General features: G+C 37.0%; 1 protein-coding gene across 1 annotated transcript in view; it reads right to left on the bottom strand.

Moving 5' to 3' along the window:
• Positions 1 to 6,373: 6,373 nt before the first annotated feature.
• The window catches only part of gpbar1 (G protein-coupled bile acid receptor 1), an 18,653-nt gene continuing 5,247 nt past the window's right edge, over positions 6,374 to 19,779 (bottom strand). The window contains exon 4 of the mRNA XM_016444390.1: positions 6,374 to 7,435. Coding sequence (XP_016299876.1) covers positions 6,374 to 7,435 — 1,062 coding nt within the window. The remainder of the gene's footprint in view (positions 7,436 to 19,779) is intronic.

Genomic DNA, 19,779 nt, shown 5'->3' with positions numbered 1-19,779 from the left:
TATAGATGACTCCATTGTTTACAATACAGCCGGAGCACATGCTCTTCTATAATAACGTATCTCATCTGTCATTCATATTTATAAACATACCATACCTTACACAGGTCCTCACACAAAAGCAGGAGTGACTGTCCTCCCTTCTTATTGAGTAAGCAAGAGCTGCTCTTCAGAGACCTCAGAGATTAAAGGTCAAATAGACTGTATACGGAATTATTTTATTTATTTGAATTGTTTGAATTATTTAAAATTGTTTTTAAAATTTAAATTCTGCCTGGACAGTGTCAGATATCTTTCATAAATATTTAACCATTTTATACCATTGTGTGTTTTACATTATACTTGTTTAATAAACCACAAAGTTGTGTTAAAAAAATAACAACATATTTTTGGGAAAATATTAACCTTAAAATATCCATTTCTAAATATACGTTTTATACTATAAATGAAGTTTTATGCTGAAATGCAATACTTAAGATCAAGAGTTTCAATCCTTAAATGCAAATATGATCAATAGCAATGTTTTGCATGCACCATTTTTTAAATTAGATTGTTTTTGACGTCAGCTGAAAAAGTTACAACATTTACATTACATTTACATTTAGTCATTTAGCAGGAAATGGTAGGAGGTGGTGGAGGAGGACAGAGGAGAGAATTGAAAGTTTTGAAGAGATTACGTGTGTCTGGAGCGCTGTTGATCTTGTTGTGGAAGTATGAAGATTTGGCAGTATGGACTTCAGCAGAGAAAGATGAAAGCAAAGACTGATACATACTTAGGTATGACGGATCTTTTGATTTGCACCATTTTCTCTCTGCTGCCCTGAGTTTGGTCCGATGCTCACGAAGAACATCGGATAACCAGGGGTTAGAAGGGGCAGCCCGTGCTGGCCTGGAGGAACACTGTGAGTAGCAAGAGTGAGTAGTGAGTAGCTACTCACAACGGAACACTGTGAGTAGCAAGAAGAAAGAAAGTTTTGGTATCGGAAGTGCAAGAGATGAATTTGTATGTATTTAAGTGTGTGTGTGTGTGTGTGTGTGTGTGTGTGTGTGTGAGTGGGTGTAGGGATGAGGGTGTGTTTGTGGTTTTTTACACTATTGACCTTCTTTAGCTTCTATTTCAAAACTATGGGGAGCAAAGAGTCAGGCTTACAGACTAAGAGGTTAATCAAACACTTTCCTCTTTATATAAATGCACATGTGAGTAATGATCAACATTAGAGTGTAGCTGCCAATGTTTGTAGTGAACTTACTGAAATGTTCTCAAGGGACTCGACATGTTTCACATTTTATCCTGCAACCCAAACCATCAGGACAGCTCGATTTGTCTTGATATCTCTTGTTTACAGTTACTTTGTGATTTTAGCTTTTTGTCTTGTGGCTCACACAGACAGTATGCAAACACAGACAATACTCAAAAGACTTGCTCCAGACTTTCTCCATTGTATCACTCAACAGTTTCCCACCGTGATTAATACACTGTTCATGGGTTTGTGAGCAGAAGGACCATTTCTGGGAATGAGCGTTCGAGGATATTTCAAAACGCTCTTATCTCAGTTGCAAAAATATCTTACCACATCTATGGTCACATCCTAAACCACTGGTCAATTTAAAGTTCCCATAATGGTTCATTTATTTGCTGTATGACGTCAAAAGTGTGTCTCATTGTAAATGCTTTATCTCAGTGAGAAATGTTTTGATTATGAATGTTTGGTAAACTATTATGTTGTAGTCTAATGAATGTCCTCAATTTGTAATGACAGATAGACAGACAGACAGATAGACAGATGGCTCAAGATTTATTTTCATTTTTTCCCCCTAGCCAAACCACAAAAACAATACATTTTTAGTCATGTATTTTTATACTTATGAAATATAAAATGTATATTTTTCATTAAATGTAATTTTACATCTAATGAAATATAAAAATAAATTAATATATAATATAATAAATTTTATATAATGTAATTGTCAGACTCTGTTCCGTGTTTTGTGTGTGTTTTGCTCCCATGTGTTTCCTTATGCCCATATTTGGTTATGTTCCTGTCCTCATTGTTTCATTATTAGTTTGTTAGTATCCACCTGTGTTTGTTAATTATCTCGTTTAGTTTGAGCTGCCCTGAGTTTGGTCCGATGCTCACGAAGAACATCGGATAACCAGGGGTTAGAAGGGGCAGCCCGTGCTGGCCTGGAGGAACACTGTGAGTAGCAAGAGTGAGTAGTGAGTAGCTACTCACAACGGAACACTGTGAGTAGCAAGAAGAAAGAAAGTTTTGGTATCGGAAGTGCAAGAGATGAATTTGTATGTATTTAAGTGTGTGTGTGTGTGTGTGTGTGTGTGTGTGTGTGTGAGTGGGTGTAGGGATGAGGGTGTGTTTGTGGTTTTTTACACTATTGACCTTCTTTAGCTTCTATTTCAAAACTATGGGGAGCAAAGAGTCAGGCTTACAGACTAAGAGGTTAATCAAACACTTTCCTCTTTATATAAATGCACATGTGAGTAATGATCAACATTAGAGTGTAGCTGCCAATGTTTGTAGTGAACTTACTGAAATGTTCTCAAGGGACTCGACATGTTTCACATTTTATCCTGCAACCCAAACCATCAGGACAGCTCGATTTGTCTTGATATCTCTTGTTTACAGTTACTTTGTGATTTTAGCTTTTTGTCTTGTGGCTCACACAGACAGTATGCAAACACAGACAATACTCAAAAGACTTGCTCCAGACTTTCTCCATTGTATCACTCAACAGTTTCCCACCGTGATTAATACACTGTTCATGGGTTTGTGAGCAGAAGGACCATTTCTGGGAATGAGCGTTCGAGGATATTTCAAAACGCTCTTATCTCAGTTGCAAAAATATCTTACCACATCTATGGTCACATCCTAAACCACTGGTCAATTTAAAGTTCCCATAATGGTTCATTTATTTGCTGTATGACGTCAAAAGTGTGTCTCATTGTAAATGCTTTATCTCAGTGAGAAATGTTTTGATTATGAATGTTTGGTAAACTATTATGTTGTAGTCTAATGAATGTCCTCAATTTGTAATGACAGATAGACAGACAGACAGATAGACAGATGGCTCAAGATTTATTTTCATTTTTTCCCCCTAGCCAAACCACAAAAACAATACATTTTTAGTCATGTATTTTTATACTTATGAAATATAAAATGTATATTTTTCATTAAATGTAATTTTACATCTAATGAAATATAAAAATAAATTAATATATAATATAATAAATTTTATATAATGTAATTGTCAGACTCTGTTCCGTGTTTTGTGTGTGTTTTGCTCCCATGTGTTTCCTTATGCCCATATTTGGTTATGTTCCTGTCCTCATTGTTTCATTATTAGTTTGTTAGTATCCACCTGTGTTTGTTAATTATCTCGTTTAGTTTGAGTATTTAAGCCCTGTGTTTTCCTGTATCTAGCGTCCGGTATTAACGTCGATGTTGTGGTTCTTGTGTGTCACTACCTGCCTTATGTTCCCTGCCTTGTGTTACCCCTTTTGGATTGTGGATTAAAGACTGTTTATTTTGAGTTTATCCTCGTCTCCGTGTTTTTCGTTTTGCCATAGAAGGCAACTGTGACAGAATACCGGACCCATACAGTAAGTGGCGCCCCTTCTCCTCGTTTTGTTTTTTCGGTTTTGGAAGTATTTTTGCTTTCTTGTTTTTTCTTCCTGCGGCATGGAATTCGCTGCTCATTTTTCCCGCCTTAGCCCACTGAGATCTCCCCTTCGTGGAGTAAGTGTGGAAATTCTGCGTGATCACTGCGAGTACTGCGAGGGCTGCCGCAACGTCAAGCCCGCCGGCCGTCCTATTCACCCGTAACCAGAAGAGGAGGATGAGGAGAAATGGATGGCTCACGGCCCTCTTCCTCGCCCGAGAGCGTGCCCCAGAGCTTGTTCCAGTGTCAGCTCCAGCCCCAGACCAGAGTCAAGAGATGGCTCTAGCCCCTGACCAGAGTCGAGAGATGGCTCGAGTCCCTGACCAGAGTCGAGAGATGGCTCGAGTCCCTGACCAGAGTCGAGAGATGGCTCTAGCCCCTGACCAGAGTCAAGTCATGTCCCCTGAAGCCATGTTTGAAAGTCTTGTCGTGTCCATAGGAACAGTTCCAGTCGGTCTTGTCTTGTCCATGGAGGCTCGTCTGGGGCAGGTGGCTTCTCTTGTCATGGCCACGGATGCCATTCCCAAGCCGCTTGCTTCTCCTGTTGCCACTAGGGAAGCGGTTCCTGAGTCTAACCCTGAGAGGGCCCCTGACTCCACGTCTAGCTCAAAGAGGGCTGTTGTACTCACGTCATGCCCAGAGAGGGCCTCAGATTCCGAGCCTAGCCCAAGGAGGGCTCCTGTTCCTGAGTTTAGCCCAGAGTGTGCTCCTGTCTCCAAGTCAAGCCCAGGGAGGGCTGCTGTTCCCCCGTCAAGCCTAGAGAGGGCTCCTGTTCCTGAGTTTAGCCCACGGAGGGCTCCTGTTCCTGAGATTAGCCCACGGAGGGCTACTGTTCCTGAGTTTAGCCCAAGAAGGGCTCCCGTTCCTGAATTAGGACCGGAGAGGGTCGCAGTCCCTATGTCTGGCCCACGGAGGGCCTCAGAGCATGTAATCTTCCCCAAGTATTTTTTGGGGGAGGGTTATAGGGCTCCAGCCATAGAGGCTGGGGCGGGGGCTGGGGCCGCGGCCTCGGAGGCTGCTCCGCCATGGCCTTCTGAACTGCCTGCTCCGCCATGGCCTCCTGAACTGTCTGATCTGCCATGGCTCCCCGAGCTGCCTGCTCCGCCATGGCCTCCTGAACTGCCTGTTCCGCCATGGCTCCCCGAGGTGCCTGCTCCGCCATGGCCTGTTGAACTGCCTGCTCCGCCATGGCGCCCCGAACTGCCTGATCCGCCATGGACCCTGGAACGGGTACCATTCCTGTTGGACCCCCCCTCCCCGTTGGATGTTGTGAGGCGCGAGGACGCGCCTTCCAGGAGGGGGGAGTAATGTCAGACTCTGTTGCGTGTTTTGTGTGTGTTTTTCTCCCCATGTGTTTCCTTATGCCCATATTTGGTTATGTTTCTGTCCTCATTGTTTCATTATTAGTTCATTAGTATCCACCTGTGTTTGTTAATTATCTCGTTTAGTTTGAGTATTTAAGCCCTGTGTTTTCCTGTATCTAGCGTCCGGTATTAACGTTGATGTTGTGGTTCTTGTGTGTCACTACCTGCCTTATGTTCCCTGCCTTGTGTTACCCCTTTTGGATTGTGGATTAAAGACCGTTTATTTTAAGTTTATCCTCGTCTCCGTGTTCTTCGTTTTGCCACAGAAGGCAACCGTGACAGTAATACATTTATAAGTAAAATAAATGTCTATATTTTATATTTTTATTCATTAAATGTTATTTGTTATTTTAAAAAATCCCCTCCATGTTGAAGCATGAAGAATATACTTGAAAATATACAGCTATAATATAACTCCTAAACACAATCACAAACACATTTTTGCTGCATACAATGTAAAACATTACTAATTGGTTTGTAGTTTTAAACATATTTTTACTGATACATCCAAGACTGACAAGTCATTTTTGCACTCAACATTAGTCAACTAGATGACTTTATCTTGGTGACAAATCAGCACAATTTGCAACAACGATGTAAAATACATCACAGAAAACTGAACATTTAAGTATGCAAGGCATAACAAAATATATACAAGATTAACATATATATGTATGATTATTAGTGACAACACAAAACTCTCTGACAAAAGACAGATGTGATTACTAAGTGTTTTGTTCTTTTACACTACCGTTCAAAAATTTGGGATGAGTAACTTTTTTAATAAAAATCATTACTTTTATTCAGCAAGGATGCATTAAATTGTTATTAAAAAGTGACGGTGAAGACATTTATAATGTTACAAAAGATTTCTTTTTCAACTAAGTGCTGTTCTTTTTAACTTTCTATTAATTAAAAAACACAGTTTCCACAAAAATATGAAGCAGCACAACTGTTTTCAATATTGATGATAATAATAAAAAATGTTTCTTGAGCAGCAAATCAGCATATTAGAATGATTTCTGAAGGATCATGTGACACTGAAGACTGGAGTAATGCTGCTGAAAATTCAGCTTTGTATCACAGGAATAAATTACATTTTAAAATGTATTCATATGGAAAACAGCTATTTGAAATGGTAATAATATTTCACAATATTTCATGCATTTTTTATCAAACAAATGCACCCCTTGTGAGACTTTTTTCCAAAGTATTAAAAAACCTAACCAAGCCCAAACTTTTAAACAGTAGTGTATATTTCATAAAGCATTTAATGCACAACAGATCTTTCATTTATACATTCGATTCAAACATCCTATCTACTCACTTTCCACTCGTCACAGTGCAGTATCTCTGTTATTCTGTCCTCCTCTCCAGCGGTTTCTCAGTTTAAGCATCAGCCTGCTGATGGGCTCAGTGTACTGCTTGTTGGCCAGTCCCAGTATGAGCGGAATGACGGCCATGCTCCCGATTCCCGTACAGGACATGATGATGTACAGAGAAGAGCTTGGCAAGCTCACCCCGGTCTGCAGCGCTGTCACGGACATGAGCTGGTAGATGATGTATGGCACCCAGCAGACCAGGAACGTGAGGGACACGGCGGCCACGCATTTGGCGTAGCGCAGGTTAAGCTGCTGCTCGTGATCCGACGGCTGCTGCTGCTGCTGCTGCTGAAGACGGTCCACGGCACGGTGAAGCTTACAGATGTTCTGCAGCTGCTTGCGCGCGATCCACAACACCCGTCCCGTCATGGCTACAATGGACAGCATGGCCGGCAACACCAGTCCGCACACTTCCAAATAAATGAAGGCCTTGGGAAAAACCTGTTTGTAGGAGCAAACCTCATCCTCTTTGGTGTTGTTTTGAGACGTGGTTGATCTCAAGAACGTCTCGTTTGAGTCAGAGCTCTTGTTAGAATTGGGTTCCACCCAATTATTCCATCCAAAGGCGGGAAGTGATGCATACAGCAGTGGCGGGAGCCAAACGGTCAACAAAGCCAATGGGAAGCAGCGGTGAACCCAGAACTGGCTGTGGTGGAGCGGGCTGACGATGCACAGGTAGCGTTCGTAATGCACCATCACCAGATTGAAGAGGAACGACAGGAACAGAAAGTTGGGGAAGATGTACATCACCAAGCAGTGCTTGAAATCCAGCTGCCGGTCGAGCGTCATGTGGGGAATGAAGGGCAGGGTGATGCCGGTGCACAAGTCGGCCACTAGCAGGCTCAAGAAGAAGTAATTTGGGGTGTTGTGCAGCTGACGGTTGCAGGCGATGCCTATTATGATGAAGAGGTTGGAGAAGATGATGATCGAAGACAGCGGCACTGTCAGATAGAAGATCAACTTCTCTCTGCTCAGCTTGTCGAGTGGATCCATGATGGAGAGCTGTTCCCCGCTGGACTAAACCAGACTTAAACCTTCTCCATCCACTGTGAGGGTGAGTCCTGGAAACATAAGAAATACATAGTAAACAGGTCTCGCTTAATATATCAGTTCCGTTGCTTGTGCACATTCTTCTCACAGCACTACTGGCTTGTTTTACTTCTCTTTTATATATGAGAGTGAACATCTGACCCACTTAAAATGAATTCATGAAATAGGACACACACACACACGCACACAGCGAAAACTTTCTCATGATTTACTCAACTTCACTTAATTTCAATACCATATGCTGTTGTTTATTTATGTGGAACAGAGTTATTTTAGTATCATTACTGCTATCTTAGTGTTTATTAATATTTTAAATTACTTTCTCAATTTTCCATTTTTATTTTAAAGTTTGTTATTTTGTTGTTTATTTTTTTTTAAATGTCTAGCTAGTTTTCTTTTGTTTTAAATTTCTGTTTCAGTTTTAGTAATTTTAGTGCTTAAACTAAACAAAATGTAGTCTAAAGTAAGTTTTTTTTTTAAATATTCTTTTCTTTTTTTAAATTTCTGCTAATGTTAATTAACAACTGTTTTTAGTATTTTTCTTTTTCTTTTAGTTTTAGTTAACAATAACAATACTGCTGTGGAACATAAAAAAAAATCTTCAGAACTCTTTTCCAGTGCATGTTTTTTTCAAAGAAAAAAGATATATATGTAATTTTAAAGTATTTTTAATATTCAGTTTCTTGAAAATTATATAAAAGCTTTATCAAATTAGTCTGTATGACTTTCCTGCTATTGTTCAAGACTTCTCAGCATCATACGATACATTTTTGTGAGGAACAGACAGAGATTTAAGTCATTGACATTATTTACCCCGAAAGGGTGCATATTGGTATTGGATTTGGAACAACATGAAGGTCCTTAAATATTTCAACCCTTTTGAATTCAATATCCGAACTAATCAGTCTGTTAGCAGCTGACATTTCTACTGGTCAAAACATCTGGTATCATCCATTTCTTTATCATGATGCACAACTGTCACTCAAAAACACTCGAGCTTCGTATTGTGCTGGATGCAGTAAAAATATAAAATGCGGATAAAAACCACAACCAAAACTGCCTGACCACAAAGTATCACAGAGAGCATGTTTACCTTTTTTTACAGGTCTTAATAAGCCAGTGCTACACAATTGCATCCAGCTAATGTTCAAATATTCATATAGGTTCGTGTTTCCATTTGTATTAAACAATGCTGAGCGCTATCAAATGTCCATCACTAGCAAAGCCAACTTTCCTCTTCATTCAAAGTGAAGCTGAAGTTCAGTGATGCTTTTTGTTGAATTCGGTCTTTGATTTTACTTTTCCCGTGAAGATCAATTCACTCACAGAAATTCAGTACATACAATCATATAACTATAAAACAATTACAGAGACAGTTAAGAGATTCAAGAGTTCATTCAAGAGAGATGCAAGAGTTTTTAACTGATTCTGAAATATACAGTGTGGTCTAAAAATCTGATAGCAGAATTTTTAATTAAACCTGGACATAGACATGTTTTAGGGTTTTGAAAAAGTTTGAGGACAGTTATGATCTAAATGAAGAAGAAAGATTGTTCACTAATAAGCAAATTAGGTCACTATTAAGCAAAGTAGTAACTGAACATGTGACTTCTTGTAGACATGGTCAGATGTTCTTCTACTGAAGCTCAAGATGCTCTTTGGATCTCAGATCACTCTGGAGTCATTTAAACAAATACTAAGCCATTCTGCTTGTTTTTCCTGAATTACTATTATATTGACAAAGTAGTTTATAATTTAAAATGTTATTTTAAGTTATCAAAAGATGTAAAAATTTGAATGTTTTAAGTAGTGGAATCAGAGGTTCGTATCTTAATGCACTTTAAACGCTTCACTGGCCTGAACGAGGCAGTGAAACTAAAAGAAACATATCTGCCAAACACTCACCTTACAAATAAAGTTAATCTTCAAACAACAGTGTAAGATGATCCAGCCATGTGTGAATCAGAGATTCAGTGATGTTCCTCTTTCTGTGTTCCTGTCCTCTTTCTCTGCACATCAGCAGCATCTGAGCTGCACCCACAGAAGTCAAAGAGCAAGATCTGGAGCAGGATGCTTCTTAAAGCGACAGTGACCTCATTCTGACTTCAGCCATGAAGCATCACAGGAGAGGTATTTCAACTCAGGAAGTCACAGTTTACTCTCGATTTATGAGACAGATATGGGAGGCATGGAAACATGCAATGCTGATATCTAATTTTATATTTCTATCATAAAAATGGTCAAGTTTAATCACATATAAGAGGTAGTTTGTAGTATAAACTAAAAAGAGTGTTGCACATAAATTTGTAACACTTCTAGGCAGTAAAATATACTGTAACATTTCATTAATTAATAGGTTAGTTCACACAAAAATTTAAAATTCACTCATTCTCATGTCACTCCAACCCCCTAATTTATTTTTTCATCTGTGACACAAGATGTTAGGAAACATGTCTGAGATGTTCTTTTCTATTTACAATGAAAATAGATGCTGATTTACAGTAAATGTCTCACCAAGGCTGCATTTGTTTGGTAAAAAAAAACAACAACAAAAAAAAACAGTAAAATCTGTAATTTTGTGAAAAATTATTACAATTTAATATAGTTATTTTCTATTTGAATATATTTTAAAAGGTAATTTATTCTTGTGATGCAAAGCTGAATTTTCAGCGTCATTACTCCAGTCTTCAGTGTCACATGATCCTTCAGAAATTTGCTGCTCGAGAAATATTTTTTATTACTTTCTGTTCAAATCATTTTTTTTTTGATGAATAGAAAGTTTAAAAGAGTTTTGTAACATTTTTGATTTTTTAAAGTGTTTTTACTATTACGTTTGACCAATTTAATGTCATTTCTGAATAGAAGCATTCATTTCTTAAAGGGATCATAGGATGCTACATGCACTTTTACAAGTTGTTTGAACTGAAATGTGTGTTGGCAGTGTGTGTACACAACCACCCTATAATGATAAAAATCCACCCAGTGTTTTTTTTTAATCTACTAAAATCTTTACCCCTTTCTCAAATTGAGCCGATCTCAGATGCCTGTCTGTGTGACATCACAAAAACAGGCCCCTCCCACGATAGTTTGATTGACAGTAGCGTTTCAGCACAGACTGGACTGGCGTCTTACCTTAGACCCGCCCTGAGTGAGCTGTCATCAGTCCGCCAGTGTTTCACCGCCGGAGCAGATGTAGACAAGAATGACTCCTAAGCGATTGAGGTGTTCTGTTGTTAGATGTAATAATGAACATAGCAGTCGTCATTTACTACCGACATCTGAGCCGCTGAAGACGCAGTGGATTACGTTTGTTTGTGAAGGGAATGCGCCCCTGATCTACCTAAATGCGTCTATGTTCGCGTGAATCATTCGTGATCCAGCTTCACCTACAGAAGTGAGTGTAAGGTTTTTTTTTAACGAATCTTTGCAAATCGCCTTTCCAAATAATGTGCTAATTCAAACTATGTTACAGACTTTTCATTAAGACCCTAAAGAATCATATCAACTTGTGGAAAATGGGCATCCGATGACCCCTTTAAAACAAAACAAAACAAAACATACTAACCCCAGTCTTTTTCATGGTATTGTATATTTCCAAAAGGGAAAAAAGCAGCATTAAAGTATAATAAATGTAGTTCATATGAGCTCATATATTTAATATATTTCAAGTCTTTCGAAGCCATTCGATATGAAAAATTAGGTAATTGTTCACTTTTTCTGTGTGACATGCAAAATGACAATTCCTGTCAGTGACATCAAACCTGCCGTGACATGTCTAAATCCACCAGTTTATAATTGAATTTGTGCTTTTAAATGTAATATAATATTATAAGGGTAAGAAAATGATGCCAAAATGTTCATTTTGAGTGCAATTTGGAATGCATTATGCCTTAGATGCATGCAAGCGTTTTTTACTTACTGTATGTATTCAATCTGTACCGTCCCTGCTGTACTCTAACAGCAGGGATGTGTGAGAACAACATTCAGTTTGCTGAGAAAAAGCAGGCGGGCGACAGTCAGACTTGCTTTGCCTGGTGCCACAGCAAACACATTTATCAGCCGCTGTGTCATTTTCCTGAGGTTCCCCTCGGATGGCCTCATCCCTGAGATATGCAGTGTCACAAGTGCAGAAACAACGAAACACACACATCGGCGTATACAGAAGCTCCTAGGAAAAAAGTCGGCGTATACAGAAGCTCCTAGGAAAAACACATAAAAAGAAGTGCCGGTGTTACGTAATTAAAGACGCATTGTGCTGGTTTAGATGGGGTGAGGCATGTGGACAGGAAATGGACACTTGGACATTCTGTGGCTGTTTTCCTGAGTGGTCAGAAGTGAAACACAGTTATGGATGGAAGACATCGATCATCTGATGTCAGATTTCCAGACAACTGACAGAAAGAGTTATGGTCACATAACAAACAGTTTCCAAGCATGCATGATTGTCCGAAGTGTATTTTTGGCCATGTGAGAATGTAAAGCTCTTAAAGGGATAGGTCACTCCAAAATTGTAATTTTGTAATTTTTTTCTTCTGTGGCCCCTACCAAGTATTGAGTACATGTACAGTAAATTAACATACTTTCAAGAAGGTCAACAATTCACTAAAAATTCACTACTTCAGTCTGTGTGCACTGAATTTATTTAATACACGAGTTTCACAATTTGAGTTGAATTACTGAAATAAATGAACTTTTCCACGACATTCTAATAACATACTTTCCAGAAGGCCAACAATTCACTAAAAATTTTTTTTTTAATTGGTCTTATGGAGTATTCAAAATTGAGCTCAGGTGCATCCTGTTTCCACTGATCATCATGTGATTTTTTTTTTCTTTCAATTTTCATTTTTAATAAATTTGCAAAGATTTCAAACAAACCTCTTTCACATTGTCATTATGGGATATTGTTTGTAGAATTTTGAGGAAAATAATAAATTCAATCCATTTTGGAATAAGGCTGTAACATAGCAAAATGTGGAAAAAGTGAAGCACTGTGAATACTTTCCGGATGCACTGTTTATTAAAATTATTAATTAAGCTTAAGATGATGGAGGCCTTGATAGATTTAAGATCGTTTCAAAAGAACAGCAATTATTATTATTATTATTATTTTTTGTAATATTATAAATGTCTTTACTGACATTTTATCAGTTAAATGTGTCCTTATTAGGGATGTAATGGTATGAAAATTTCTTATCACGATTATAGTGACCAAAATGATCACGGTTATCAGTATTATCATGGTATTGTTAAAATGTGCTGGAGATGTTAAAAAAGTACAGACACATAAATCACTTCACCAAGTTTTATATTTAAAACAAACAAACAACAAATAAAATGACTTTTTGTTTGCATAATCACTAAAACAATAACAATACCAATGACGTTCGGATTTGAAATGACAACTTGTATATGTATTTTATCTGCTCCATAAATAATTCTAGATAACTTATCTGAATTGTTTAAATGTGTAGAATCCACATAAGCTTGTTTTTCATCAACCGGTCAAAATTTACAGCAGGGCATGCAAATTCGGTCCGTTTTTGGCCAGACAGAAACTGCACACAGGCTGAATGTAAATATAAGTCTCTGTAAATCCACTCGCTGACAGCAGGTGGCGCTTATGGAAAAGCTGAATTAGAGCTGTTTGATTTATTTATCGCAAGTTGTTCAAATCACGGTAATCTAATACGGATTTAATGATAATTAAAAGATGAAATGGTAATACTAACCGTGGGGAATTTTATCATGATTTATCGTCAAACCGGTAATCGTTACATACCTAGTCCTTATATGGAACAAACGTATTAATTTCAATCAATCAATAAAAATCAAATCAATCAATACTGGCAAAAAAGCCCATCGTCAAGTCTCTATATTCTGGCTCTATATTGCATCCTTTATGTAAGTACATTTTTTCACCCTTTTTGTCATCTACCACCTAAATTTGTAAGTTAGATCTTTTAAAAAAGTAATAGCAAAAAATGTATTTCTTCCTCAAAGTTTAATATTTGGTAGTTGTACAACGTTTATATCTGTGATGTTTAGAATAATAGCTTATATATCACACCAACATAATACACTATGTCATGAAATATTAATAATCAAACTTTTGCTTTAAAATGGCTACTGTCTTGTACAAACAGGTGTGAAACAATCAAAACATCAGCTGTCAGACAAGTTGGACAACACAGTTACTGTGTGTGTTTTGGCCTCAGAAACACCAGGAGCGCAAAGGTTGATGGTGTCGTCTCATAAAGCCTATTTTTCTTCCCAGTAGCTTTTTCAGTGGACCTCTGTTGTAAATATACGCCCAGGAGCTATAAAATGAGAAAAATGTTTAACTACAAATTGTATACATGCCAAATGCCACAGTGACAAGCATTAAGAGCAGGAAATAGGGTAAAGGCCAAGCACTTCACGTCAGCCAAATGACTTTACCATGGCTTTTTGCAGTAGGATATATCCATTTGACAAACACAAAACTCTAGGTAATTACTGTAAAAAACCCATCATACAAAATATCCATGAGTGCAGAAACAATATATCCTACTGTTGTCTTTAAATCACATGTTGGCAGTGTGTACACCGTATGCTTCAATTATTTCTTTACAAGAAACGGTACTGTAATTTCTGTTTGTAGTGGGTTGCACTTCCCTGTATAGCATGTGAATCTTTACACACATAATACAAACTCCGCTTTGTTTTATTATTTTGTGGTTTTATTTAATCTATTAATCGAGACATAGATGGCTATAAAATGAATCCTACATTTTTGTGATATGATCTGTGATATAAGCGATTATATTTATCATCAGTGCACTTTGATCAAATGTTATTAGACTAGAGATTTTTACTTAAAAGTGCATTGATTGAGCATTTAACTTCACAATTTTTAACATTTACAATATTTACTATCAAAGGCAGTTTTGCAAAGGAACTGAGTTTGATGAGTGTACAGCACCATCTAATGGATAGTTTAATGAGTACAGCACCATTTGGAGACGTGGTTGGTAACTGGTCAACTTTGCAACGGGTTAACTTCAGGATACCTGGTGAGAGCTATTCGTTAGCATTCCCGTTCATCTCAATGGTACAACACGTGGTCCAATTGTACCTCACATTTATCAATATTCGCTAGATAGCTTTCTAAATTACTCATTCCATTCTGAAAATTCATGTTAAAGAATTGTGTTAATTTTAACACATTAATTGTGCATTTTAATGATCAGTTCTCTTAATCTCATATAGCATATAATATATGATAATTTATATTCATTCATATTTGTTTTGATAAAATCAACTTAAAACCATCTACCATTCTCCCATTATATCTTTGGCATATCACATAGTCTTAATAATAATAATAATAATAAATAAAATAATAATAATACAAATTATTAAAAATAATAAGTAATACTTATTACAATCATTGTGCACGTTTTCATGACCTCTTAATTTAGAGGCTAGTTTGGAATATTTGTACTTTATTTAAAAAAAAAAAAAAAAGATTGAAAAGTGATTTGTCTTTGCAGGACAATTTAAGTGAACTAGTGAAAAAATAAAAGAGTAACAAATATTTAAAAAATAAATCATACAATAAATACATAATTAAAATTACAGCATCTAAAACATAATCTAACAAATATAAATATTAGCCTAAAATCATCAGTCCGAATTAATGAATGGACGAATGAATAGTTTGGTTTTGGTTTGGTTTACCAATGTCCATGTTTCTTGGTTTCATGTTTTTACTCTTTGGCCAATAGAGGGCAGCCTTTGACCATGTTTAAATTTAAAGTAACTTTCAAGAACATTGTGCATGGTAACACAATACAGTAAAATAAAATATAAATATTTAACATATAAATAATGAGAGCTTCTCATATAAGCTAGCTGAGTTCATTTATTAAGTCTTAATAAATATTAGAGACTGTATTATGGAGTTATTTTGGGATATTGATGAATGCATGTGCAATCCTGAGAATTTGTATTGCACTCTTATGGTTATGATGACTCTCCCTGAAAAGCTTAGTTTTGTAAAGGCAAAACAATACACAATATCCTGAAAATTGAAGCCTGAACGACAGTTTACACATCCTTAGGTCTTTGACTTTATCCATTAATTAAATTCTAGCATTAATTAAAAGAAGCAGCAGCAGAAGCAACATTGACTCTGAGTCTGAATTGTATTGTGTTTTAAGCAAATTCCCGGTGTCCTCTTGAAAGGCCAGTTGTATATCCATAGAGCATGAGGCCCTCGCTATAACTGACCCCTTTGAAAGGGCTGCCAAATGTCAGCTATGAGTCAAATTCCTCACATCATTGCCGTCCATGGCTTTTGCGTTGGGATTAAAGGGATGATGGTTAATATGATGTAATATAAAAATATGATGATTTTAAATGTCGATTTGAGACTTTAGTCTTTGCAACTTTACAGATCTTCTTTATGCACCAAGAGCTTGTAACACTTCAAAGAGAAAGGAAAAATTGAAATCGCATCATATTACCCCTTTAACACCAAACACAATTGTGTCTTAATGTCCTCTCGTAACTTTAACCTTTGACTGGCCGATTCCTGAATCTGTTTTTCTCAGATACTGCCTAAAAGTGGCATTAAAATAGCTAGACGGACAGCAACAGTAAGAACATTGTATTATATAAGAACATTGACTGATGAGGTAACATGCAGGGATTTTCCCCAAGATGTGAAGTATTTCCTCCTCCAGACAACTATTGTTAGTCTTTGAGACAAATTAACTTGAGATTGTGTTCAGTGTGTTTGTCCATAAACTATAAAACGGAGACAAGTGTTCATACAGATTTTGAATGTGTTATAGTAGCATGTCTTGCTTAGTTTGACTTGGCTTCTCTGTCTATCTGTCTATCTATCTATCTATCTATCTATCTATCTGTCTATCTAAACTTAGAACAGTTTATTGAACCTTTAGGTAAATTTAAAAAAAAGTTTGCATTTGAACATTTGAACATGAAATACATTGAAAATTTTTTCAAGTAAACCTAAGCTGCTTTAATCCAGTAAATGTTAACTTGAAATATTAATAACAATATAAAGGTTGTTCTCACGTTCACGTTACAAATCTGTAAAGATTTCACAGCAAAAAGACACATGAACCACAAGCTGAAGCAGGATGTTTTTACGATTATACTAAAAGGCCTTTTTACTTGCTAAAAAAAGTATATACTATCAATCGGATGACAGAAGGCGTGTAGCAGATTGTGAACAACAGCAGTTTTAATGAAGCTGATCATTTAGAGGCCTCAGAAATGCGCATATCAAATGTGATACAGCAGGCTTTATAGGGTTAAGTGCATTTGTAGTTATATGTAATGGGAAACATAATTCATTTTCTTAATACATATGGTCAGAACAGAGGTCATTGATATTACATGAAACAAGTGAGGATAAAACACATGCGACTGCTGGGCTGTGGAATGAGTTGAGTGTAATTCAGTCATCAGTTACAGGATGTTCTGATTCACGTCTGTATCAAATGGCACCCTGGGAATGTTGGGCAGTCACAGACGTCCCCTCTCAGCACCTGCGGATTTAAGTGACCGAGGAAACCCAGACATGACACTGGCCCAACCCCGGATCTCTCTTCCACAGAGGCCTTTTTGTGGTTCTCTGGCCCCTAGGAGTTCTAGCGATGGGCATCGGCCAGGTATCTCAGAACCATTTCCTTCTTTCCCTGTTCCCTCTCAGATTACAGCTAAGAAGAAAGCAGCAAAGTGTAAAATGGTGGAGCCGTTTTTATGTTTAAAAATATAATATTAAAGGAATAGTTCACCCAAAAATGAAATTTTGCTGAAAATTTACTCAGCCTCAGGACATTTAAGATGTTGATGAGTTTGTTTCTTCATGGGAACAGATTTGGAGAAATGAATGTAGCATTACATCACTTGCTCACCAATAGATCCTCTGCAGTGAATGGGTGCCGTCAGAATGAGAGTCCAAACAGCTGAAAAAAACATCACAATCCACAAGTAATCCACACCACTCCAGTCCATCAGTTAATGTCTTGTGTAGTGAAAACCTGTGAGTTTGTAAGGCAAGGCGAGTCTATTTATATAGCACATTTCATGCACAATGGTAATTCAAAGTGCTTTACATAAAATAAAGTAAAATAATCATTAAAAAATCATCACAACAATAAAACAAGGAATTTAAAAACTTTGAAAATTATTTAAATTGAATTTAAAATGGTTAAAAATAAAAAATGATTATACATAAAATACAGTGCAATCAGTTCGAACTCAGTATATTAGAATGATTTCTGAAGATCATGTGACACTGACGACTGGAGTAATGATGCTGAAAATACAGTTCACATGAATAAATTACATTTTGCAATGCATTCACATAGAAAATAATTATTTTTGTAGTTATATTTCACAATATTACTGTTTTTATGGTATGTTTGAAAATGTAGGCTTAAGCTTTTTTTTACGTAAAAGATGTATTTAATGTGTCAATAAATGTTTTGGTACTCTTGTGAATTGTCTTATTTTGACAGTAATTAGGCCTGAAAATACGTCTTTTCACCTTTAACTTTTCAACCAAATTTAGACGTAATTTGGACGTCTTTTTATAGACGTCTTTTCGACGACCTGAAAAAGACGTCTTTTCACCTTTCACTTTTCAACCAAATTTTAACGTTGTTTAGACGTCTGGCATTTACGTCTTTTCGACGTCTTTTCAACGAGTTTTTGCTGAGTGGGTTGTTTTGTGTGAACCCTTGGTATTTCTAACTGACTTGATCCCAATGATCTGAGTGGTCTGTTAGGTTTATATTCAGTGAGCATATCTGCAATGTATTTAGGTCCTAGGCCATTTAGTAATTTATAAACAAGTAAAAGTACTTTAAAATCAATCCTATAAATAATTGGAAGCCAGTGCAAGGAATTGAGGACTGGTGTGATATGCTCAGATTTTCTGGTTCTAGCCAGAATCCTGGCAGCAGTGTTCTGGATGACCTGCAGCTGTCTAATGGTCTTCTTGGGAAGGCCGGTGAGGAGACCATTACAATAGTCCACCCTGCTGGTGATAAAGGCATGAACAAGTTTCTCCAAGTCTTGACTGGAAACAAAACATCTAATTCTTGCAATGTTTTTGAGTGATCATCCAACTGTTAATTTCATCAGTGCATTGGCAGAGGGAGTCAATGGGGCTGTAGTCATTTGGTGATAAGGCTAGATACATCTGGGTATGATCAGCATAGCTGTGATAAGCAACTTGGTTCTTTCTCATTATTTCACTTAGTGGGAGCATATACAGGCTAAACAAGAGCGGTGCAACTACTGAGCCTTGTGGGACTCCGCATGTCATGGACGTCCACTTAGACTTATGCTTTCATATACTCACATAATAACATCTCCCTTCTAAGTATGACCTGAACCAATTGAGAACCATCCCAGAAAGCCTGACCCAGTTTTCCAGTCTGGAAGTATGTTATGATCGACAGTGTCAAACGCAGCACTGAAATCTAGTAGTACCAGCACTGATATTTTGCCAGAATCAGAATTTAAGCGAATATCATTTATTATCTTAATGAGTGCTGTCTCTGTGCCGTGATGTGGTCAGAAACCAAATTGAAAATTGTCCAGGTATTCATTTGAGTTAAGTATTTGTTCAGCTGATTAAAAACTACCCTTTCAATAATCTTGCCTATAAAAGGAAGATTTGATATTGGTCTATAATTGCTCAATATGGTGTTATCAAAATTGCTCTTTTTCAGAAGGGGCTTAACAACTGCAATTTTCAGGGAGTTTGGAAAAGTCCCAGAAAGAAGTGAGGCATTCACCACTTCTAAGAGATCTGCTTCTAAACAGTTAAGCACACTTTTGAAAAAATATGTGGGAAGTGTGTCAAATAGCAGGTTGACGATTTAAGGTGCTGTACTATTTCTTCCAAAATGTTTCCATGATACATGAAAGTACCATCAACTTGACAAAAGGGAATATTAGGAAATATTGTACCATATGCTAGATTAAAAAAAATATTATATATATATATAATGCGGAAAAAATTATAATAAAATTCAGCATATGGTACAATAATTCCTCATTTTATTAACGCAAATTATAGTCAAGTTCAGGTTCTTGTTATACATATAAAATGGTCTTGTTACAATATTAGTCTGTTGTACAATATTGTTCTAATATTACAATCACATTATGGTAACTAGGGATGCACCGATACCGATACCGGTATCGGTATCGGGCCCGATACTGAGCTTCTGTACTCGTACTCGTACTCGTTAAAATGCCCCGATACCAAACGCTGATAC

Source organism: Sinocyclocheilus anshuiensis, unplaced genomic scaffold (assembly GCF_001515605.1).
Source record: "Sinocyclocheilus anshuiensis isolate Anshui unplaced genomic scaffold, SAMN03320099.WGS_v1.1 scaffold1473, whole genome shotgun sequence".
In the NCBI taxonomy this organism is placed as follows: domain Eukaryota; kingdom Metazoa; phylum Chordata; class Actinopteri; order Cypriniformes; family Cyprinidae; genus Sinocyclocheilus; species Sinocyclocheilus anshuiensis.
Note: the sequence above shows the minus strand (reverse complement) of the source record. Positions and strands in the feature narration are given on the sequence as shown.